Source organism: Hippichthys cyanospilos, chromosome 9 (genome assembly GCF_059441005.1).
Source record: "Hippichthys cyanospilos isolate Australia breed blue-spotted pipefish chromosome 9, RoL_Hcya_1.0, whole genome shotgun sequence".
NCBI lineage: Eukaryota > Metazoa > Chordata > Actinopteri > Syngnathiformes > Syngnathidae > Hippichthys > Hippichthys cyanospilos.
The window spans coordinates 1633441-1659667 of NC_142377.1; the positions used below are offsets into that span (position 1 = coordinate 1633441).

Here is a 26227-nt window from a genome sequence, read left to right on the forward strand (position 1 = left end):
CACCAGGCCTGACGGAAAACCTCGAGTTTAGTTGTTCGCCATTTACGCTCAAGTTGTCTACTTAACAATTTACACATACGCGTTTCCTCCGTAAACCACGGAGTGTGCCGCTTCGGACGAGTTTTAAGTTTCAGCGGCGCAATAGAGTTAAGGGACTTTAAAAGAACCGAATTAAAATCATTCGCGAGCTTATCGACTGAGCCAGTGAAAGACTACAATACAAAACTCTCCACTTTTTCGCCTTGTTCGCGTTCGGTGTGCGCATACTATTAAATTAAATCATCTCCAAAACATTATTTTGGGTGCAGCCCACGCGGCCCGGTACCAGATGATCCACGGACCAGGGGTTGGGGACCACTGCTCTAAACCAGTGTTTTTCAACCACGCGAGATATTGTCAGGTGTGCCGTGGGAAATTATCCAATCTGTGTGCTTGTGCGGTCTAGCGCCTGGCAGCGTACTCATGTAGTACTGTTCCATACCGTGCAAAGCAAGCTCGCTCCACTCCCCTGCACTCTCCTCGCGCGATTAAAAAAAAAAAAGTGGCCAAAAACGCTCCGCAGTCTAAATTTAAGGCATTGACCGTGCCGCAGACAGCACCCCCCCAGAATCTTATCTTAAAAATGTTTGTTTTTTTTTCTCCAAAAACATTTGTAGAAGATTGATCTGTCAGCCACACAAGCTGAGTTTTGATACACAAATGTGCATTTTTATATTGACCGTATTCTTACTTCCGTTATAACCATAATGGGACCAGCTGGCAGGCAGATGTCAGATGGCTGTTGGCAACAAGTGCCTGTTGCAGCTAAAAGTAGCTCGTGTTAGCCGGGTTATTACGGCATTATTTTCAATAAAACAAGCGAGCAGACTAAAACCATTGTCTGTGTCCATCGTTGTTCACACACAGAAATATTACAAAAATGGAGAGGACCATGTAAAAGCTCTTTATTAATTGCAGTCTTTTGGCCTATACGTACACACAATCATAAACTTGGTGAAACACGGATGCTGCTCAACTTCGAGTTATATATGATGAAATTAACTCAAACCGCATCGCGAGGAAGAGGAAAGCTTGCTTCAAGTGCATGCACCAAATGCAACACCACATTCAACACATTTCTCCAGATTATTCTCCAGATTATTATCAATTTTAGGGCCCAAGCAGACAACCGCTGCGAGAGCTGTCTTGTTTTTTTCGAGATTATCAGGGCCCGAGCAGCGTCCGCTACGAGGACCCTCTTGTTTCTCTCCAGATTATTAGGGCCCGAGTAGCTATCGCTGCAAGAGGCCTCTTCTTTTTCTCCAGATTATTATTATTATTGTTATTATTAGGGCGGGAGCAGCTTCCACTGCGAGGACCCTCTTGTTGTTTTTCTCTGAATTATTATTATTAGGGCCCGAGCAGTAACCACTGCGAGGTCCCTGTTGTTCTTTTCCAGATTATTATTATTATTATTATTCCTAGGGCCTGAGCAGCGAAAGCTGCGAGGACCGTCTTGTTTTTCTCCAGATTATTAGAGCCTGAGCAGCGTCTGCTGTGAGTACCCTCTTGGTTTCTCTGCAGATTATTAGGGCCCCAGCAGCGTCCCCTGCGAGGACCCTCTTGATTATCCCCAGATTATTTTTATTATTATTAGGTCCTGAGCAGCAACCGCTGCGAGGTCCCTATTGTTCTTGTTAGGTTCACTGAGCTGATACTCGCTAAACCCAATGCTAATATAAGAAAGAGACGACACGTATTTGCTCATGTTTGAGGAGAACGAGACAAGACCACAAAGGCTGCAGTGCTGCCACGATCTGAGGCCCTTCCTCGTTCACCCTAATTTTATTATTTTAGTAATCCCTAGGACAATGCAAAAAAAAAAATGGCTCTGCAGCGCCACCTAAGGTCGAAAAAGTGCAGCTGGTCCTGGCCAGTTTGACCTAGAGCTACGAAAATTTTTAGGCATATGTAGGACCTAGAGACTTACAAAAAAGTCAGCGCAAGCCATGTGCTCAGTTGTACAGAAAAAGAGTTATGAATTTTTGAATGTGCATTTTTGCACGTTTGCAGGTCCCAAACTGCTCCTTGTTTCTCCTAAACGCTTTACCCAATCGCTTTCAAATTTGGTGTGGTGCATCATCAGACATTGGGGCACAACTGGGCCAAATTTGGTGAAGATCCGCCGACATATATGATAGGGGCGGGGCTTCAAATTATTTGTTCAATTTTTCCTTCGCCAAGAGTGACAAAAACCTTAAGCTTAAAAAAATCTAAACCTTAACAGACACATGGAGACTAACGCTTTTAACACCTTTGAAAAAAGAATTTTGAAAAAGCTACTAACGCCGCCTAGTGGTTGATAAAAATGTCATTTTTTAAACTTTCATGTATTGTGCTCAGTCTCTTTGAGTAAAATAACTGAAAATTGGTCAGAACACCATTAAGACTTGGAATATTAAGGTTTTAAAATGTTACAACTTTTCAATAATGGGCATGGTCTGCACGCCACCTCAAAGTCAGATGTCTCACCAAAACGAAAAAAGTGGCTGTAATCGGCCCCAAAATGGCCTTATGAGTGGAAAATAGCCTCTCACACCTGGCCCGTTTATCCTAGATCTACAAAAATTTGTAGCCCTATGTTGTACCTCGGGCCCTACAAAAAAGTCAGCGTGAGCCATATGCTCAGATGTACAGAAAAAGAGTAATGGATTTTTTAATGTGCACTTTTGGCCCGTTTTTGCTCGTTTGCAGGTCCTGAAATACTCCTTTTTTCGCCTAAACGCTTTATTTAATTGACTTCAAATTTGCTGTGGTTTTTTTTTATCAGACTAGGAGGCACAATTGTTAAAATTTTTTGAAGATCCGCCATCAAATATGTTGGGGGCGGGGCTTCATATGATGCCTTTGATGTTTACTTCGCCACATGTGACACAAACATTTATAACTCAGCTTTACAAGCTTGGAAAAATCTGAAACTTCACAGACACATGAAGACTCAAGCCCTTAACACATATGTTTAATAATTTCTTCAATTGCTTATTAGGCCACCGAGTGGCAAACAAAAATGTCAGTCTGATGTCTCGTCAAAACGAACAAAGTTGCTGTATTTGGACCCAGATGGTTTTATCTTTACTAAACTTCATATATTTGATGGGTTTCCATTGCGGAACACACCTATCAACATATTTTTTATTGTAGTACGAGTGCCACCTAGTGGCAGCCAAAAATATAGCGTTTTAAAAATGTTTTTACGTGTTTAGCTGAGCCCTTTGAAGTAATATCGCTGAAATTAAGTCTGACAAGCTTTAATTTAGAGTCTAGACAGTCCTGCTGACCTCCACTAAATTTAACAAAGTTTCGATAATGGGCATTTTCATTCCGAGGTTTTATCGGACCAGTAAAAGCTGCTGTAATTTGACCAAGATGATCTGATCTTCTCACAATTTCACACATTGGATGTAAATCTTTTTTTTTTTTTTGGTTTTCTGAATTTTAAAACCAAATGTGTGCACAGGCCATAGCAGCTAACAAAGGTATTAGAAAAAGGTGTTTATAGCGGACCGTCGTAAAATGGCAATTAAATACTTAGTAAATAGTAAAAATAACTTTGTATATAGTTATCTTTTACAGGGTTAAAAACATAAAAGGAAATTTACAAATATAATGAAAGCCCATTTAAAAGGGGGGGCTTCATCAATGATATCACAGTTTATGTTTAACACAACAACCTATTAAGTCCTAACCTTGTTCTCTATTACATCATACCAAATACTAGTTCTAGCTCATATATCAGCACCTTTTACAGAGACACACATTAGTTCTTGCACTTTTTTTTAAATCACCTGTGCCCCTTCAAACTATAATAGCCTTTATTTTTTATAGCGAAAAGCTTCTGGATACTGTAGCAAAGTTGGCCATTATATGTTATATACATCATTCGTGCCATTTTGAATTCAACTAAGTCAGCATAAGTCAGTAAGATAATTGTGAGACAACATATGCATACTCACTGCTTTTGGCACAGATGCCGCAATAACATGTTGAACCTTGGATAATGGGCACTGGTGTCTGCCCATCTTTATATATGGTTGATGGAACATGAGAACAAACAAAATGAGGAACATGTTATTTTTACACACAACTGAATTTAGTCAAAAATTCAATGATATGTGTGTTTTGGCTCATGATGTGTATCATTAGTTGCAAATTAAATCAAAATGTTCTAGATAAAAGCAGAAATTGTCTTGTGTGGTTGGTTTGTGGTCTTTGGGTTTTGTTCATGTGGCTAAGTTCTACTTTCTAGCTTTGTTTCCCTTTGCATCTGCTTTTGCAGTCAGTGTCTCAGTTTGATCTTGGCCACCTGCCTGTTTACCTGCCCTCCTTGTCATCCAATCAGCTTCCCCTGCCTTTCGTCTCACCCCAGCTGTGTTGTGTCTTTTCGTTTAGCGTGTTGTCTATTTAAGTTCCCAGTTTGCATTCAGTTCTTGTTGGGTCATTGCTTATTTTCTGTCCTCGTTGTTAATATTATGCTCGCTGAGCCCCTGATCCTTATCTTCCCCGTGTAGCCTCACCTGCCTGTAAGTTTATTTCTGTTCCGAGTGTTTCTGTTTTACTTGTTATTTTTTGCGCCTTCCTTCTCCTGTTCGCTTTTTGGATTAAAACATCTTTTAAGCCTAAACTCCATCAGCTGCTGCAGTTATTGGTTCCACCTTTTACACGCTCCTCACCTAACATGCCTCGAGATTGTGAAAAAAATAGGAGGCGGGCATGACTGCTCAGAGTCTGCTGAGATAGGTGCCAGCTTCCCCGAGACAAAAGTGACTTCTGTCTGTCAAAGTTATACGAAAGAGTTTAACTTTAAAATTAGCTGTCCTCTCTGCTTTGCTGTAAATTAGCACAATTCAAACTCATATCACCTTAACAAAATGCAGTTGAACATTTTAATCCACCGTTTAAAATCGTGTTATTCATGTACCATTATCACATTATAAGAACGTGAATGAGTAGCTAAGCAAAAAGTGATTGCGACCACACCTATTGTAATATATACCTCTACAATCCTATACAGTACTTAGTTACACCGTGCTAGGAAAAACAATCTCGCAAAATTCACTGAATTTTGTTGCTAAACGACCAATATTTATTAATATCCAATTTAAAATTGTGCAACATTCCCTAAATACAAACAATTTTAAGTTACAATGCGTTCCCAATCTGCCATTTTTTTATATATCTATGCGGTACATTAGGATTAAGGTATCCCTAGAAAAAATAATTACACGCCCCTTTTTCCTTTTAAGGCAAAACCCCACCCCAGGGGGTGTGTAGTTTTTTTGGTGCCATTTTTGGAACTACACGCCACTGTCCGACATCCTGCAATCAGACCCCACTCGAAAAAAGTAACAAAGTAAGGCGTTCGAAAAATGACTCGGGGTGAAAAAGTAAAGACAAAGGTAGCGCGGAAAATATTCACGTGGCAAAGTAGCAACTTAGGGAAAAAATTAGGAGACGGACAAATAAATACAATATGTAAGAGACGCTGACACGACGGCGGTTCAGAGAATAATCCGACACCGCCACCCTGCTCAGGCTGCGCTAAATAGGTGATGGATATTCAGAGCAGGTGCACAGCCGGTGGTTCCACCCCTCACTCAGACAGGCTCGTCCTGCAATAAGATAAAGCCCCACGAGGGGGAAATGCTCCAGGTCATGACACCAAAGATTTTAAAGTGTATTTTATGCTGTTATAGCTTCATATTGTTTGCAATAATTTCCGTCCCTTAAAGAATTTAAGAAGAATTTAAGATAAGGAATTTAAGGAATTTAAGATAAGGAATTCTATGAAGTGGAGCTTCCGAATCAGAAATTATGATGTGATTTGGGGTTTTGAGCTCTCTAATGCCTCTTGCTCTCAGCGGTTTTTCTAGTGTCAGGTGTTAAAAGTAAATATCTCCTAATCCTGCTAAAAGACAGATGATAACCTTATTGCCATTACTACAATTTTAAATACCCTGGGCTCCTTGAGATTCAGCTGTGGCCTTCCCAGCACGTGTAGTAAATCTTTTAAAAACTCACCTGCTCTACTGGCTTCAAGCTTTTACACTAGATATTTACTGTCAAAGAATGTCTCTTTGGATTTAAATATGACTTGTCCGCATCCTCAACCTCATCTGACATGTTTTGGTGTCCCTTGTCAGCTCACACTGTGACTGACATCTTCCACGTATTACCTGTCTGAAATGGATTTAGGAAGAGGTCAGCCGTGCATATTCAGGGGCTTGTCGGTACAGTGTCACCAAACAGAGAAAGCACAACTGTCTCATAGTAATCAAATGTTTTACCACATTACAGAAATACAGATGTTGCCATTTCTTTTTTCTGCTGCTGCCTCAGTTTCTGGCACTTGCTGTAAGCAATGTTTCATTTAAATTCACACAACTTGGCAGCCTTGCTTTAACAGGAAAAATTCTTGCACTGGAATGCTGTTTGAAATACACTCCTAAAGACGACTGCATCACAGTGTATCACTTATTTAATGAGAACTTGCTTTTCTGTTTTCTAGGTTTATATGGACCAGATGAGGGCTGGTTATCAGCCTATCCAGAATGTAATGAGAAAAACCAGTCACCAATCAACATTGTGGATCATGATGCGAAAATCTCCACTGAGTTTCAGGAAATTACACTGGAGGGCTTTGATACTGAATCTTCAAATGAGACATCTATGAAAAATACTGGCAAAACAGGTAGAGTGAACATAAAGCAGGCGATCCTAGACTTAAGAGGCAAGGGAATATAGTGTCCCACTGTTGCTATGTGGTAGAATCCACATAGCTATCACTTCAGGCAAACCCTGGTAAAAGCATTCCAGACCTGTTTGCTCTATCCTGGCATTTAAGCACAATGATATATTCCTCCATGATATATTCCTCCATTTAATCAATGTAAACTGAAAAGGCAGTCCGTATCAGATATGGTTTGACACAATATCACCTCAGGTTCACATCAGGAAAACATGGAAAAAAAAAAGAGTTACAAGGATTCTTTGTTTCAAGCACTTTATCCACACTCACCAAGGAGACCAGACATTAGCTTTCGGGAAACACAAAGGTGGCAGGGTTTGTTGTTACGTGAGTAAACAATGATGCTCGAATGAGCTGAATGAGTTCTACACCCGCTATGACGTTAATAATCCTGATCAGCAGGGAAGGATGCTGGGCGTAGAGTATGCATGGGACCCTTCTCTCATGGTGACACCAGCAGATATGCGCAAGGTTCTGAGCAGGACAAACCAGTGGGAAGCAGCCTGTCCAGATAACATCCCGGGCCATGCACTCAGGGTTTGCTAGTCAAAGCTAGATGATGTGTTTACGGACATCTTTAACCTGTCCCTTGCACAAGCCTCTGTCCCCACTGCTTCAAGGCCACCACCGTAGTGCCTGTCCCCAAGCAGCTCACCATGACCTGCCTTAATGATTACCATCCCAACGCACTCAACCCAATCACGATGAAGTACTTTGAGAGGATTGTCATAACTCATTTCAAAAAGACCCTCTACAGTTTGCATATCATCAGGACTGGACAACTGATGACAATGCCATCCACACAGTGCTCACGCACTCAGAGGGCTAGGACACCTATGTAAGAATGGTCTTCATCAATTACAGCTCAGCATTCAACACAGTTATCCCTGACAAACTGACAGATAATTTCCTCACACTTGGTCTGGCACCCCTCTGCAAATGGGTGCTGAATTTTCTCACAGGCAGACCCCAATCAGTCAGTCCATAACCACACATCTAACACCAGAACTGTAAGCTCAAGATTACACCCAAGAGCTGTGTGCTGAGCCCCTTTTTAAACACTCTTAACCCATGACTGTGTCGCCTCACAAAACAACACCAGCATAATTAAGTATGCATATGACACTACAGTCATCGGGATGATCACTGGTGGGGTTGAGACAGCATATAGAAAAAAGGTGGCAGACCTTGTAGCCTGGTGTCACAACAGCACTCTCCACCTCAACACAGACAAGTCCAAAGAACTGATCATAGTCCCTAGGCGGCAGCTGGAGCCGCACAAACCACCACTATTCCTCAATGGGACGGAGGTGGAGAGGGTGAAAGCCTTCAAATTCCTCTGCACCTACATCTCACCAGTTCTCAGAACACTCGACAGATCATCAAGAAGTCCCAACAGAGACTGTACTTTCTGAGGAGAGTGAAGAAATTTGGCATGGCAGTAAAGATTCTCAACATCTTCTACAGATGAACAATCCAAAGTCTCCTTTCCACCTCCATCACAGGTACGGCAACTGTACGGCCCAAGACAAGGAAGGCTCTCCAGCGTGTGATGAAGACCTCACAGCACATCTGTGGAGCAGCATTCCCCTCACTGCAGGACATTTGGCACACCAAGGTTCTGCAGAGAACACACAACCTCATCAGGGACAATACTTACCCACGACACAATCTGTTTGAACTGCTGCCATTAGGCAAACAGCTACAGGAGCCTAAGGGCCAGAACTACCAGGCTGGCAATCAGCTTCTATCCACAGGCCATTTGGATCCTGAACAAAATCCCCCAGGCACTAATTTGCGTCATCACCCGTCACTTTACCGCAGATACAAAAGCACCTTACAACCCTGCAGTGCAGGAAAGCTGCTAAATACATAATATTTAGCACTATCTTCCTCATATTTAAACAGTTTCTTCACTCAGTCTACACTGAAATATACTCAGAATGTCTATTCATTTATTAGTGGTTCATTACCACTGCCCTTATTGCTCTATTACTGTTTGTTTTGTTTTGTTTTGTTTTATTGCCTACCTTATTAATTGCATGATTATGGAATATAGTCTGCTTGGGGAAATGAACAGAATAAGATTTTCAATGTGAGGTATTATGATGGACATGACGATAAAAAAAAACCCCAAAACTCTTGAATCTAATTTGGTAAAGAACTGAGAAAGCAACTGAGGATACTTTTTAATGAAAGAAAGGGTGCATACCTAACACTACATCCTGGTACACATGTGAGTAACTGATGATAAAAAATATGTGCACCCCTGTCTATCACTCTGTGTGCTCTATACAAGGAAATTCCTAAAAGCAGACCTTTTCACTTGAGACTTTCCATGGTACCTTATAATGTGTGTGTGTGTGTATATATATATATATATATATATATATATATATATATATATATATATATATATATGTATGCAGTGGGCCCCCGTGTTACGAACTTAATCCGTTCAGCGGCTACGCTCGTAACTTGAACTGCTCGTATGACGGGCAACCTATGTTAATTAGTGAATGCGTGCAACGCGTGCAAAAACCTTAGGTAAAAACATCACGACTTTATACACATATTAAAAATGAGTAACATAACCTACTGTACAGTTAAATTAAATAACAAATATACAAAGGAAAAATGACATTTACCTTTGGGGCGACGTGACTTGAGCTGGTGATGGGTGGAGGCGGAGGGGAGCAGAGACCAACCCGCAGAATTTATTGATTTATTTTCTTAAACGGGAACTTTTCTCAAACTAGAACATATCACCGCCGATTTCCTTCTCTTTAATCCATAATAGAAGAAGCCTCTCCATTTTGTTGTCGATCGAGGTCCGTCCCCCGGCAAGGAAAGTCTTGCCCTTAGAAGATTGCCGAGCGGTTACGGCCATACTCACGAGCCATGCGTGCGCCTCCTTCGTATTTTTTTTTTTTTTTTATTATCTCCTGCTTGGTTTCTATTGTCATCATCCTCTTACTTCTTCCTTTACCGCCACTAGCAATTTTAGAAGCCGTGTCTAACAGATAAAGTTTGCAAAGTCTTAACAACATTCCTTCCTTCCGTTTTTGACTGATTTTCTCTCCTTCCTTCCGTCCCGACCAGCTGTGCCATCAAGCTAGATAAAGGCGTTCGGCCAATAGCATATCAGCATTTCTGTGATTGACGTGACGCCGGCCAATAACATCTCCGTGAGTGAGACCGTGACTGACACCGTGACTGAGACAGTGACTGTGACATTGTAAGAGCAATAGCATATCAGCATTACAGTGTCATGCATGGGCAGATGCTTTCGTTAATGTAGCAAAGCGAGGTTAATTATACGAACACATTGTCTGGCAACACGTGGTGAATTCATAGTTAAAACCATCACTAATTTACACACATATTTAAAATTAGTACCATAATCTACTGTACAGTTAATATATCAAGCATGGATAAACAAAGGATAAATGACATTTTCCTCTGGGGGGACGTGACTTGAGCTGAGTGGAGACGGAGGTGAGCAGAGACCAACCCGCAGAATTTATTTATTTATTTTCTTAAACAAGAACTTTTCTCAAACTAAAACATATCACTGGCGATTTCCTTCTCTTTAATCCATAAAAGAAGAAGCCTCTCCATTTTGTTGTCGAGCGAGGTCCGTCCCCCGGCAAGCAAAGTCTTGCCCTTAGAAGATTGCCGAGTGGTTCCGTCCATACTCACGAGCAAGGTTAACTATGCACGCGCCTCCTTTGTATTTTTTTATTATCTCCTGCTTGGTTTCTATTGTCATCATCCTCTTACTTCTTCCTTTACCGCCACTTACAATTTTAGAAGCCATGTCTAACAGATAAAGTTTGCAAAGTCTTCACAACATTCCTTCCTTCTGTTTTTGACTCATTTTCTCTCCTTCTTTCCGTCCCGACCAGCTGTGCCATCAAGCTAGATAAAGGCGTTCGGCCAATAGCATATCGGCATTTCTGTGATTGACATGACGCCGCCAATAGCATCTCCGTGAGTGAGACCGTCACTGACACCGTGACTGAGACAGTGACTGTGACATTGTAAGAGCAATATCGTTCTTCATTGCCGTGACCAGCTTTAACTACTGATTTTGATGACGTGGCAAGGCGAAAATATATGAACAAATACATTGGCCGGCATGTCAGATTGCTCGTAAGGCGAACGGTCTATGCGTAAGTGTGGGACTCCGCGGACCACGCTCGTAAGTCGAAATGTTCGTAAAAGAGGGTGTTCGTAAACCGGGGCCGACTATATATATATATATATATATATATATATATATATATATATATATATATATATATATATATATATGTGTAATTTGGAGCACCAAAAAACACGCACACACACACGCACACACACACACACACACACACAATCAAAGCTTGCTCAAACTGATCCAACAATTTCAGCAATTGTTTTTTTTTGTTTGTTTGCTCATTTGTTTGTTATTTTGATAAGGGTAGAACCTTCTTAAATTTTTGTCTGATTTTCTCGCTTGGAGGTTCAATTTAAATGCAAAAATAACCAAACTTGGGTCAAATCAGAACCACTATGACAAATAGAGAATAATAGCAAATGGGTTATTTTGTACAAAAAAAATAACAAACTGAAAATTTGGTCCTGTAGACCCAGGTAGTGTTTTAGTTTCTTTACAGGGGCTGTGTGCACTGTACTTTTCCACAGTTCCCAATGTTTTTTCTCATTTTTTTTCCTGTTCTTTATTTTTGTCTTTCCTCCAGTGGCAATTATGCTAAAAAATGATTACTTTGTGAGAGGAGCAGGCCTACCAGGGAGATTTAAGGCGGAGAAAGTGGAATTTCACTGGGGACCAAGCAATGGATCAGATGGCTCTGAGCATAGCATCAATGGCCAACGTTACCTAGTGGAGGTAAACACAATTTTAGCTCTCACATGGGTCAACTTACAGTTTCTGGCTGTACTCATGTGTAAACAAATTACAGTGTATTTGCAGAAGTTTATTGCCACTGTATTTCATCCACATGCAGCATTATTTTTTTCAGCAAATTCATGATGGACGCACAGGCATTAGCTGAAACAACCTAACCCAATCTTAATTTTGTTGTTGTTGTTGTTCTATAAACGCCTAGCTTGGTTTCTATGTGAACATGGACTGAGTTAAGCTATGTTCAGTGCACATACATTTTGAGGCTAATATAATTGAACGTTATGGTAATTCCTCTAATTTACTTTAAGTCCTTTCTTTTATCTGTCTTGATGGCTTTCTTTTTATGCAGTACACAGAGTAGAAGGTGACAAATAAATTGGAAGGAAGTAACCAGTTGATGTAGATAATGTAAAATCAAGAGAACAAAATATTACTAAAGACATCTGATGGGCTTATGGATATATTGTCTTCTTGTCATGGGATGCCATCAATAAAAATTGGGAAGAATAGGCAGAAGCGCTGTTGTTTTTAATTAGAATAAAATGGAGAGCATATATAAACCAACAAGCAATGAATACTATAGATGTCATACAGTATTCTGCAACATTTTGAAGGGAAATGATTTTCGAAGTTACTGCTATTCTCTAAAATAAGTAAAGCAGTGAAATGGTTCTTACATTTCACTCCAAAATAGCTTTTTCAGAAAGGTTAAATGGCCAAGTCATACCAATTGTCACTGAGGTGTCAAGCAACAGAATTTTCATTTCAGGAAATGTACAGTATATGGAGTGTAACACTTTCTAAGTGCTTACAGTAATTTCTAATAATTGGACTAGTGCTAAGTTCGTCTACTAGAGAAGTGATTAAATAAAAACCAAATAAATGATCACGGACCAGGAAAAATAAGTTGAACAGCCGGCTTATTTTAGTTGAAAAGAAAACACACAATTAACATACAGCAACATACACACAGATAAACATAGAATTCAACATGAGAGTGAGAAAATACAATACTATTTCCCTCTTCTGTTGATTTTGGTTATCTACCTTGTCTATTTTAACTTATTTAGTTTAAATTGACTTCTTTCTCAACCCGGGTTGTTATATTATTAAATTCGAATTTTATGTCTTTAATCTGTTTTGAGTACACTCTAATTTCAACCATTTAGTATTATTGTTGTTTTACTGTTATCGCAACGTGTTGGATACACGTAGTATGTGAACGTTGTTCAACAGCAAGCCAAACTCATTAGTTTCATGAGCCAGGTAGCTGAGCGTCTTGCTCCTTTTATTACACTTGGGATGACTTGAGGTTCATGAACATTCAGAGTGAAACTGAAAACAAACGAAATTAGCATTAGCACTTTGCTAACGAAATAAATGCGTCACAAATGACTTCCGTAGAAAATGAATTAGCTTAGATGCTAACGTCAGCTAGCAATTAGCGATGCTAAACGAACACGTTCGCGATCTTTAAATATGCTAATTCGGCCATTAACATTCATATAAATTCAACCAAAACAATGTCTAGAACACTGCAAAATACAGGACTTACAGCCATTGCGTTCGGAGGGACAAGAAAGCACGAAGACAAACACAATGTCCAGCCGGAGGTAGGTAAGTTGCGCACGTTCTTTTCTTAGCACGGCCTATATGCTACCGTTACACACGGCGACTTCCTGTTTGCGCCTTCAAAATAAAGTAGACAGCGGAAGCTAAATACACGGAACGAACACGTGATTGTAAACAGAACAAAAGAACTACAACATTTGGAAACATTTCTCAACAAATATCACTGTGGGCAGAACAGTTGTTTTACAAAAGAATAATACTTCACAGCATTACAATGGGAAATACAAGTGACAACGTTCAAGTCCAACAATTCGCGAATGCGTAACGTCAAATGTTCGTTGTCTAAGGTTCCAAGATTAAATCCCGATTTATAGTTCTTCTGGACGTCCTGAATGTTCGATCCTTATAACTGTAATCCACAGTGGTGAAGGAAAAAAATGGATTGATCCTACCAGGTTCGTAGCAATGTTCAGTTTTGTCCAAGTTCTGTTGCTCCCGCACGAGGCACAATCCGCGGAGCTCAAGGGTAGCTCGCCATCTTGAATCGCACAACTTGGAAGTCCACCGTCAAGAATATATCGTTCAGTGGGTTTGAACCGATTTAAAGATGTGGAAGACAAGTTGTGAACCGTACAAAAATCCTTTGTCGTGGCAAAAAAAGAATTAACAAAAGAGTTCCATTGACTTTTTTTCTGCTACGCGACTTCCAAAATAAAAATTAAGGGTCATTTAATCATTTAAATTGACCATAAAAATAATAATACCAAATTATATTTGGAATGTTTTAATCTTTTAACACGCTTTTCAGTCATGGTAATCTATTTTGTGTTTACCAGGAAAGTAATTTATGACTATTTTATTAATAGACTTTTACTTTGGAAGGTCCATCTTAACCAGGGTTACAGGAGTCTTTATTTTTAATAGTCCACAATCTGGATTTCATTGCATACTTATCAATTGAAGTTGCACAGTAAAATTTACAGACAGCAGTCGAATACTGTCCCTATGTTTTTAATATCTGACCCTTTGTGTCATGTAATTTTTGCCACATTCAGATGGAATACGTCCTAACGCGTCGTTTATGCTTTACGCAAGGCGTTTTGTCGCGGGGTCAAGATGATCACTTTTGTGAAGTCACTTTTTTTCGCTAAATACAGAGCTCTCAATGGTGCACTATTGTTATCTTGGCACAGTAACTACGGTTCAACAGCTGTTAAAAAGGAAGCAAACGGTGCACATAGTTGTGCCAAGTTCTACCTTCCGCCATTCTCAAAGCCAGGTAAATGCTCTTGCTTGGCTCTGTTTTTGTATTGAAAGCTCAGCTGGCCGTGTTGGATAGCTCCAGGTGACCGCAAGCAACCTGCCATGGTTCATTCCTGTCCCCTGGGTGAGACGTTTAAGGTTCCCGAAGTTGATTGGCTATCGCAACACGACGCGCGCCAAAAGTTAACATTTTTTAACTTGACGCAACAGGCGTATTTACGCACCGCGCGGCGTCTCGCGTCGCTCCCATGCGTCCATCACATCGCCCGGCGCGTCATCGCGCCCTGTTGCCCGAACTCCATTGAATACAATACAAAACCGTCCACTTTTACACCTTTATCGCGCTTCATCTGAACGCGGCAAAAGACATTATTCAGCCTCTTGGGATTTCTACAAAAAGAAGCACCTGACGGTCTCAACTTTCATATATATATATATATATATATATATATATATATATATATATATATATATATATATATATATATATATATATATATATATATATATATAGTAGGGCCCCGGTTTACGGACACCCTCTTTTACGAACATTTCGACTTACGAGCGTGGTCGGCGGAGTTTTTTGTCCCCCACTTACGTGCAAACCTTTCGTCTTACGAACAATCTGACATGCCAGACACTGTATTAGTTCAAATATTTTCGCTTTGCTGCGTCAACAAAATCAGTAGTTGATGCTTGTCACGGCAGAGTTGAACGCTATTGCTCTTACAATGTCACAGTCACTGTCTTAGTCACGGTGTCAGTCACGGAGTCGGTCACGGTCTCGGTCTCACTCACGGAGATGCTATTGGCCGGCGTCACGTCAATTACAGAAATGCCGATATGCTATTGGCCGAACGCCTTTATCTAGCTTGATGGCACAGCTGGTCGGGGCGGAAGGAAGGAGAGAAAATGAGTGAAAAACGGAAGAAAGGAATGTTGTGAAGACTTTGCAAACTTTATCTGTTAGACATGGCTTCTAAAATTGCAAGTGGCGGTAAAGGAAGAAGTAAGAGGATGATGACAATAGAAACCAAGCAGGAGATAATAAAAAAATACGAAGGAGGCGCATGCATAGTTAACCTTGCTCGTGAGTATGGACGGAACCGCTCGGTAATCTTCTAAGGGCAAGACTTTCCTTGCCGGGGGACGGACCTCGCTCGACAACAAAATGGAGAGGCTTCTTCTATTATGGATTACAGAGAAGGAAATCGCCGGTGATATGTTTTAGTATGAAGTTCTTGTTTAAGAAAATAAATACAGTGGGCCCCCGGGTTACGAACTTAATCCGTTCAGCGGCTACGCTCGTATCTCGATTTGCTCGTATAGCGGGCAATCCAGCACCCATGTTAATTCGTGAATGCGTGCAACGCGCGCCGAAGCCTTAGGTAAAAACGACACACTGTATACATATATTAAAATTGAGTGACATAATTTGCTGTACAATTTCATTGTATAATAAATACAAGGGATTAATAGTTTTTACCTGTGATACGACGAGACTTGAGCTGCGTGTAAGCAGAGGGAGGCAGAGTCTAACGCTCAAAATTAACACGGCGATGAATATGCAATTGGTCTTACAGTGTTACAGTAACTCTTTCAGTCAAGGTGCAAATCACGCAGATACTAAAACATCATCCTCTTATTTCTTTCTTTACCGCTGCTAGTAATTTTAGAAGCTATGTCTAACAGATAAAGTTTGCAAAGTCTTCACAACATTCCGTTTTTCACTAATTTTCTCTCCTTCCTTCCATCCTGTCCCATCAAGCTAGATAAAGGCGTTCGGCCAATAGCATATCGGCATTTCTGTGATTGACGTGTGACGCCGGCCAATAGCATCTCCGTGAGTGAGACCGGGTGACCTTAATCGACCAATAGCATATTCGCATCTCCGTGACTGACTGATAATTATTCGCACTTTTTTTTTTTAAACGGTTGGAATGTATTGACAATTAATTTTAAAAAAAACACACATTTAAACCAATGACAATTCTTTGTCCTGCAATCGGCACATTTAATTTCATGTCAGCTGTTTCCCCTTTAGCTGTACAAACACTACACTTAAATGGTAATATATTTAGACATCGTGAGTGAGACAGTCAGTGTGACGTTGTAAGACCAATAGCGTTCACGTAACTGCCACAAGTTTCTATTGATGATTGATGATGTCGCTACTGTTGATTTTATTGACGCAATTAAACGAGAACATTTCTACATACTTAATGGCCGACATGTCGAATTGCTCGTAAGGCGAGAGGTTTGTTCGTAAGCGGAGGACAAAAATCTCCCCTATCCACGCTCGTAAGGCGAATTGTTCGTAAATCAGGGTGCTCGTAAGCCGGGGGCCGACTGTACATAAATTCTGCGGGTCGGTCTCTGCTCCCCTCCGCCTCCACCCAGCTCAAGTCACGTCGCCCCAAAGGTAAATGTCATTTTTCCTTTGTATATTTATGTTATTTAATTTAACTGTACAGTAGGTTATGTTACTCATTTTTAATATGTGTATAAAGTCGTGATGTTTTTACCTAAGGTTTTTGCACGTGTTGCACGCATTCACGAATTAACATAGGTTTGGATTGCCCGTCATACGAGCAGTTCGAGTTACGAGCGTAGCCGCTGAACGGATTAAGTTCGTAACACGGGGGCCCACTGTACATATATATATATATATATATATATATATATATATATATATATATATATATATATATATATATATATATATATATATATATATATATATATATATATATATATATATATATATACGATGCGAAGTCGGAGCCCAGATGTTCTTAAAACGGCAGCCAGTTCCGACCCGTTCTACCTAGAGCTACGAAATGTTTTACGCATATGTAGCACCTCAGGACCTACAAAAACATTAAGAGCGCCATGTATTAGGATGTAGAGAACCAGAGTTAGCAACTGTTGAATTGAACATTTGGTCCGTTTTTGTAAAATTTTCGGTACCGAAACCCTTGACCTGATCAACTTCACATTTGGGGTACCCCATTATCTGACATAGGGGCACACCTCGGCATTTCGCACAGATCGGCTAACATATATGATGGGGGCGGGGCTTCAAAATACATGTTTCAAAGTCAAATTTCCTTCACCATGAGCAACAAAAACCTAAATAACTCCAATGTGCAAGCTTAAAAAAATCTGAAACTTTACAGAAATTTACTAGTAAGACCTTTAAAAAATCTGCAAGGTTAATTGTCAAATTAATTATTGCGCCACCTAATTACAGAGAAAAATGTCTTTTTTTTTTTAACTTTCATGTATTGTGCAAAGCCCGTAAGAATAAATGAACTGAGAATTTGTCCCAATAGCATAGAGATTTGGAGGATAAGGGTTTTCAAATTTTACGACTTTGTGATAAAGTGGGTGGTCTGTCCGCCACCTCAAAGTCGGAGTTTTCACAAATCAGCAAAAATTGATGTAATTGAACACAGATGATCCTAAAATTGAGCCAGTCCCGACCCGTTTGACCAAGAGCTACGAAATCTGTTAAGCATATGTAGGACCTCAAGACCTACAAAAACATTCTAGAGCACCATATGTTAGGATGTACAGAACCAGAGTTATCAACTGTTAAATGTGCCATTAGGCCCGTTTCTATACATTTTTCGGTACCAAAAACCTCGACCCGATCAACTTCACATTTGGCGTGCTCCATTATCTGACATAGTCGCACAACTGGGCAAAATTTCGTCAAGTTCGGCTAACATACAGTGGGGCAAATACATATTTAGTCAACCACTAATCGTGCAAGTTCTCCCACTTGAAAAAATTAGACAGGCCTGAAATTGTCAATATAGCTAAACCTCAACCATGAGAGACAGAATCTGGAAAAAAAATGAAAATCACATTGTTTGATTTTTAAAGAATTTATTTCCAAATTATGGTGGAAAATAAGTATTTGGTCACCTACAAACAAGTAGGATTTATGGTTGTCAAAGAGGTATAACTTATGCAATTTTGATGCATTTATGGCCTTTTGTAAGTCTTCCACCTTCTCTTGTACTGTTGACGCCATCAACTTTTACTTTGGCCTAGACCATTATCAGACTTAGAGGCACAACTGGTCCAAAAATAGTCACGATCCCATGATATATATGATGGAGGTGGGCTTTCAAACCATCAAGTCAATGTTTCCTTCGCCCACAGTCACAAAAACCTTTATAACTCATCTTAACAAGCTTTATAATATCTGAAAATTGACAGTATCATTTAGACTCATGGTCTAAATCTTCTACATGACACATTTCCAAATTACTAATAGCGACACCTGGTGGCAGACAAAAAAGTTAATTTTTACACTTTCATGTTCTGTGCTATGCCTGTTTCAGTAAATTCCCTGAAAATTAGTCAGGACAATATTGAGATAGGGAACATTATGAATCTCAAGTTTTATGACTTCAAATTCGCCTCAAAGTCCGATGTCTTGCCAGACCAGTAAAACTTAATATAGTTGGACCAACATGATCTTCTCTAAATTTCATTTCATGCAAGTACTGCTAAACACACTTTTTTTTCCTTTGCCTATACGGCAGTACTCATTATGACGATTTATCGCAACAATAAATGCTGCTGTAGTTTGGCTCAGATGATCTCATCCTGTCACGACTTCACATGTTGAATGAAAGTCCATTCCTACAAACATCAACAAACCTACATTCCATCGTAGTGCTAGAATCACCTTGTTAATGAAAATGTAATACAATGTTACCGATTCCATTCAATTAGTTGCTCCCGCTGAACAAAGGCTAATGAAGGTTTGACCTTTTCATTGACTTCTACTGTTCACTGCGAGTTCCCATTATAGTTGCTTGCAGCTCTAGTTATTGTTATTGTTAGGGCCTGAGCAGCATCCGCTGCGAGGACCTTCTTGTTTTTCTCCAGATTATTATTAGGGCCCGAGCAGCTACTGCTGTGAGAGCCCTCTTGTTTTTCTTCAGATTATTATTATTATTATTATTATTATTAATTATTATTATTATTTAGTCTACAGTCTATTATTTAGTTACATATTTTGCCCATTTTTGAGGATCTAAAGACACAAATTTTGATATTTTAGTGTTTCCTTAAACAATGCAAAAAAAAAAAAGGCTCTGCAGCGCCACCTAAGGTTGAAAAAGTGCAGCCAGTCCCAGCTTGTTTGACCTAAAGCTACTAACATTTTTAGACATATGTAGTACGTCGAGACCTACAAAAAAGTCAACGCAAGCCGTTTGCTCAGATGTTGTCAGGTTCACCAAATAGACATTTAAAAAAATTAGGCAATAAAGAGAGAAAAGGCACTCAGTTTCTATTCTTCTCGATTGGGATCGAAAGAGAGCAGTGTAGCGTTTATTTGTTCCTGCACATATGTTCTCCAATGCAACTTCTAACACCCCCCATTTTATATGATACAGAGGCATCTGATTACATGTAAAATTGGCACACAGTATACTTGTTTATGTGTTAATATTAGCAAGAGTCCTTTATCAATCTTCACATTCTCTGGTAGTGCGTGTGAGCCCAGGGGTCCTGATGTCACCTCCCAGGGTCTCCATCGTCAGTGTCTCCTTATCAGCTGTTTGCACTCTGCAGTCAAGTCGTTCTCTTGTAGCCGCACCCAAGCTCAAAACTCTCATTTATGCTGCAAATATATATTATCAATGCAAATGTATAATAACTACTCAAAATGATTCCTACAGATTTAAGAAACACTTATGAATTTTTGAATGTGCATTTTTGGCCCATTTTTGGATTTTTGCAGCTCCCGAACTGCTCCTTGTTTCTCCTAAACGCTTGACCCAATCAACTTCAAATTTGGTGAAGATCCACTGACATATATGATGGGGATGGGGCTTCAAAATATGTGTTCAATTTTTCCTTCACCAAGAGTGACAAAAACATCAATAACGCTGATGTACAAGCTTAAAAAATCTAAAACGTCACAGACACGTGAAGACTAATGCCTTTGACCCCTTTGAAAAAAAAATTGAAATAGCTCATTGTGCCGCCTAGTAGTTAATAAACTTTTTTTTTTTTTACACTTCCAGCTACTGTGCTCATTCTGTTTTTGAGAAAAATAACTGAACATTGGTCAGAACATCATTAAGACATGGAACATGAAGATTCTAAAATTTTACGACTTTTTGATAATGGGTGTAGTCTGCACGCCATCTCAAAGTCAGATGTCTCGCCAAAACGAAAAAAGTGTCTGTAACTGGCTCCACAATGGCCTTATGAGTGTAAAAAAGCCTGGCCCATTTTACCTAGAGCTACAAAAATTTGTAGGGTTATGTTGGACCTCAAGACCTTATGAATTTTTGAATGTGCACTTTTGGCCCGTTTTTGTTCATTTGCAGGTCCCGAGCTACTACTGTTTTCTCCTAAACACTTGACTCAATTAACTTCAAATTTTCTGTTGTGTATAATCAGACTTGGAGGCACAATTGATCAAATATTCATGAAGATTCACTGACAAATATGATGGGGGGCGGGGCTTCAAAATGTGTTTGTTTTCTTCGCCACATGTGACTTAAACCTTAATAACTCAGCTGTACAAGCTTAAAAAAAAATCTGAAACTTTACAGAAACACTAATACTCATACCCGTAACACATCTGTGTAATAGATTTTTGCATTACTTATAGGGCTACCAAATGGTAACCAAATATGTCAGTCCAATGTCTCGCCAAAACGAACAAAATTGCTGTATTAAAGCTACTGTAATTCAACAAACAGAATCCCACCTCTACATTTCACATGTTTGATAAGAGTCCTGTACTGAAGTCATCTATGAACGATTTTTTTTATCGTAGTGCTAACATCACCATGTGGAACAAAATAACACAGCATCATTTTTGCATTTTTCTAAAACCTTAATTGAGGTTGCTGATCAAATGTAATAAAACTTGGACATTTTCTGACACATTGACTTTTAATGTTCACTTATCCCAACATGCGTATACCCAAACACGTTCATACTCCTACTTGTTCATACCCCGCCCTTTTCATACCTCAACGTGCACAGGTCTGTGAGGGCCCTTTATAGTTGCTTGCAGCTCTAGTTATCATTATTATTATTGTTATTTACTCTGAAAGAACTTTCCCATTTTTAAGGGGCTAAACATGCACGACAAGTCACCAAATATTGCACACTTTTCGGGCCTGGCGAAGAATTTGGTATTTTGGTGTTTCCTAAAATAATGCAAAAACAAAAAATGGCTCTGCAGCGCCAGCTAAGGTCGAAATAGTGCAGGCAGTCCCGACCTGTTTGACCTAGAGCTACGGAAATGTTGGCATATGCTCAGATGTAGGTAAAAAGAGTTAGGAATTTTTGAATGTGCATTTTTGACGCATTTCTGGACGTTTGCAGGTCCCGAACTACTCCTTTTTTCTTCTAAACCAGGGGTGTCCAAAGTTGGTCTTCGAGGGCTGCTGTCCTACATATTTTCCAGGTTTCTTTTTCTGACACACCTGATTCAAATGATCAGCTCATCAGAAAGCTCAGCAAAAACCTAATAACGATCCTGATCATTTGAATCAGGTGTGTCAGGAAAAGAAACCTGGAAAACATGCAGGACAGCGGGCCTCGAGGACTGACTTTGGACACCCCTGTCCTAAACGCTTGACTCGATCAACTTCAAATTTGCTGTGGTTCATTATCAGACGTAAGGGCACAACTGGGTAACATTGGGTGAAGATCTGACGACATATATGATGAGGACGGAGCTTCAAAATATGTCTTTAATTTTACTTTCGCCAAGAGTAACAAACATCTCGATAACTCTGATGTACAAGCATCAAAAAATCTAAAACGTAACAGACACATGAAGACTCATGCCTTTGACATCTTTGAAAAAAAATTTTTGAGATAGCTCGTAGCGCCGTCTAGTGGTTGATATGTCATTTTTTTACACTTTAATTATGCTGTGCTCATTCTGTTTGAGTAAAATAACTGAAAATTGTTCAGAACACCATTAAGACATGGAACACGAAGATTCTAAAATTTTACGACTTTTCGATAATGGGCGTGGTCTGCATTCCATCTCAAACTCAGATGTCTCGCCAAAACGAAACAAGTGAAATGGCTCCAAAATGGCCTTATGAGTGGAAAAATGCCTCTTAGTCTTGGCTCGTTTCGCCTAGAGCTACGAAATCTTGTAGACTTATGTTGGACCAAGACCTACAAAAAAGTCAGCCATATGCTCAGATGTACAGAAAAAGAGTTATGAATTTTTGAATGTGCAGTTTTGGCCCGTTTTTGCTCGTTTGCAGGTCCTGAACCACTCCTTTTTTCTCCTAAACGCTTGATCCAATGAACTTCAAATTTGCTGTAGTGTTTTATCAGACTGAGACACACAATTATTCAAATTTTCGTGAACATCATTTTCGTGCTTCAAAATATGTGTTTAATCATTACTTCGCCATGTGACATGAACTTTAATAACTCAGCTGTACAAGCTTCAAAAAATCTGAAACTTTATAGATACATGAAAACTGCATTACTAATAGCGCCTTCTAATGGCGAAGAAAAATGTCAGTACGATGTCTCGCCAAAACAAACAAAATTGAACCCGTCAAAATAATATCGCTGAAGTTAAGTCTGACAAGCCTCTCGACATGCTTACTGACCTCCACCAAATTTTTCGATGTTTCGATAATGGGCGTGGCTTCCACGTCCATTTTCGTTCTGAAGATTTATCAGACCAGTAAAAGCTAATGTAATCTGACCCAGATGATTGGATCTTCTCAAAATTTCACACATTGGATGAGAGTCCATTCCTGAAGACATGGGTCTGAACTCAGGTACTTTGCTTCTTAGCTTCTCTTGTGGAATTCTTGCTTGGTGAAGCGCTTCAATTGTTCAACAGTCCAGGGTCTTCTCTGTCATATTTTACGCTTCATAATGCACCACACATTTTCAATGGGAGACAAGCCTCGACTGCAAGCAGGCCAGGGGAGAACCTGGACTCTTTTACTTTGAAGCCACACCGTTGTAACACGTGTAGAGTGTGGCTTGGCATTATCTTGCTGAAATAAGCAGTGGCGTCCATCAAAAAGACGTCAGTTGGATGGCAGCATATGTTGCTCCAAAATCTGTATGTACTTTTCAGCATTTATGTTGCCTTCACAGAAATGTAAGTCACCCATGCCATGGGAACTAATGCACCCCCATACCATCACAGATGCTGGCTTTTGAACTTTACGTTGGTAACAGTTCGTATGGTCCTCTTCTTCTTTGGTTTGGAGGACACGACGTCCAGTGTTTCCAGAAACAATTTGAAAAGTGGACTCATCAGACCAGAAAACACTTTTCCACTTTTCCATCAGTCCATATTACATTAGCTTGTGCCCAGAGAACCCGACGCCATATCTGGATGTTGTTTATAAACGGCTTTTGCTTTGCATAGTAGAGTTTTAAACCGCACTCACTGATGTGGTGACAAACTGTATTTACTGACTGTTTTTTTTTAAGTTTTCATAAGCCCATTTGGTGGTACTCCTTACACACTCATGTTGGTTTTTAAGGCAGTGCTGTTGGAGGTATCGAAGGTCACGGTCATTCAGTCTTGGTTTTCCGGCTGTGGCACTTACATGCTGTATTGTTGCGTTTACATTTTTGCATTATCCTTTTGCTTATGTGAGCATTTGTAATGAGTGATAAAATTACTTGGTCATACAAACAAAAGTCCAGTCTTCAAGGGCCGGTATCCTACATGTTTTCAAACATAAAATGTGGTTTTTATTTATTTGTTTATTTATTTTGATCCTCTATGACAGATGCAAATCTACATGTACAACTCAGATGACTTTGACAGCCTCAGTACAGCACTTAGGGAGAAGAGAATCATCGCAGCCATGGCAGTTTTCCTTCAGGTTGTATTCTTTTTTTCCCCCCCTTTACTGTCACATGTAGTGAATGTATTTGTTTTAAAGGAACGTAGAACAACTTTCCGCCTCAAACTACCTCCTAGCATATTTGTTTTTTTGAAAGATCGCCAATATCATAACATAGTGAAACAATTGACTTAATCCAGACAGAGAAATGAGAAATGAGAAGTACACGAGATCCCGGACCATTGATCCTACCAAAAGTAGCCGCATCAGGGTCATTGTTTCATCTTTTGCATCTAGTTCTTATACAGCTCTGAGGGATGTGGTCTCACTGGGGAATGGAGGTGTGTCTGTGTGTGTGTGTGTGTATTCATCTATATGTGCGTGTGTGTGTGTGTGTGTGTGTGCGTACGTGCGTGTATTCAAAGTTCCTTTGCCCGTGGACCAGTCTTTGTTGGGGTGAGGGGTGGGGGGGGGGAGTGTCAGAGAGTAATCAATCCCTATTGAGAACTTTTGATAGCGGTGACTTTGTTGAAGGGCGGCGAAGTCAGAGAGCCACCAAACCTGATTGAGTAGTCCTTTTTTTTTTTTTTGGTAAGGTAGCGCCCACCGTAGCTGCCGTCTTCTATTTGCTCTCCCGGTGTAGACACTATTTTTTTTTTTTTTTTTACAGCAGGGCACTCATCTATGAATTTTCATCTGTAAATTTGATTTGGTTTCACGGACCTTGGCACGGCCCTGTTGCGCTGGGACGACGCAGAGGCTCTGGCTGCGGCTGGCAGTCATTACGGCTGGGGTGGAGGCGAGTCATGAGGGAAGGTAGCCATGAAGTACGCTACGGTGAAGTGACTGGGCTGCTGCCACCGGTGCCTGGCCTGCTGCTTGCTGGTGTCTGCTGCCTCGGGCAAGAGCTAAGAACCCCGACTAGCATTTCTATTAAAACAGTAGTTCCCAAAATGACAACAAGGCCATTCCATCTGCCCAAAAATGTTGACATGAAAGACTGGAAGGGGTCGTCGTCCACCCCGGACATAGTTTTCAACTTAACGGACATTGCTTGCAAACCTTTCGTGGCTCTGGTAATTTTCCCATTAGGCGCTGTGTTGTTTGGGATAATGGTTCAACAGTATTCTCTTATGCAAGTACCAGCACCATCCTACTCAGCCAACATGCTATCAAAAATCAGGCGGTTCTGATAAGTCATAATTGAGGTGGCTGACAATTGTTCATGAACCATCACTACTGTATAGCCAGGGAGATAACTCGAGCCAGGACCATCACCTGCTCTGGGAAAAGCTGTAAAACATTCATGTTAAAGCACCAAACACAAAATACATAGACACACACAACTACCGATGACTCATAGTACCAACAACATAAGCTATATGAACAGAATTGAATACTATGAATACTACTATATAATTAACTAGTATGCTTACCCCCTTTTGTTAAATTGTTTAATAAACTATTCAACACCTCAAAAAATATACAAATGACTCCACAAAGCAGTCACCAAGACTAAATAAAAAAAGAAAAAGAGAAGAACAAATAAAAACAACAAAAAAAAACAACAGCAAAGAATATAAATCGTCCCCAAACCCAAGGATGGACTCGGCATCAGACAGCAAGACACAAGTTCAAAAAGTTCAAAAAGAGCGAACCCCGTCTGATGATTTACAGATTGTCTGATGGAAAACAACACTAACGAAAGGGCCCGGAGCCAATTCAGCCCTGACTGAGTGCACGGCTTTGCGAGGCGTTGTTTGAGAGTTCTATTCATGTGCTCCACATGGGGCCCCGGTAACTGTAATAAACACTTGTCTGCGAAAACGTCCATGTACAAGCAACCAACTACATAAT

At 40.1% G+C, this 26227-nt stretch overlaps 1 protein-coding gene across 6 annotated transcripts in view; it reads left to right on the plus strand.

Moving 5' to 3' along the window:
- The window catches only part of LOC148417642 (receptor-type tyrosine-protein phosphatase gamma-like), a 176449-nt gene that overhangs the window by 80383 nt on the left and 69839 nt on the right, over positions 1-26227 (plus strand). For all 6 annotated transcript variants that reach the window (XM_088424153.1, XM_088424150.1, XM_088424152.1 and 3 more), the window contains 3 exons: positions 6545-6727; positions 11530-11678; positions 24314-24409. In XM_088424153.1, the coding sequence (XP_088280279.1) occupies positions 6545-6727; positions 11530-11678; positions 24314-24409 (428 nt within the window). The remainder of the gene's footprint in view (positions 1-6544; positions 6728-11529; positions 11679-24313; positions 24410-26227) is intronic.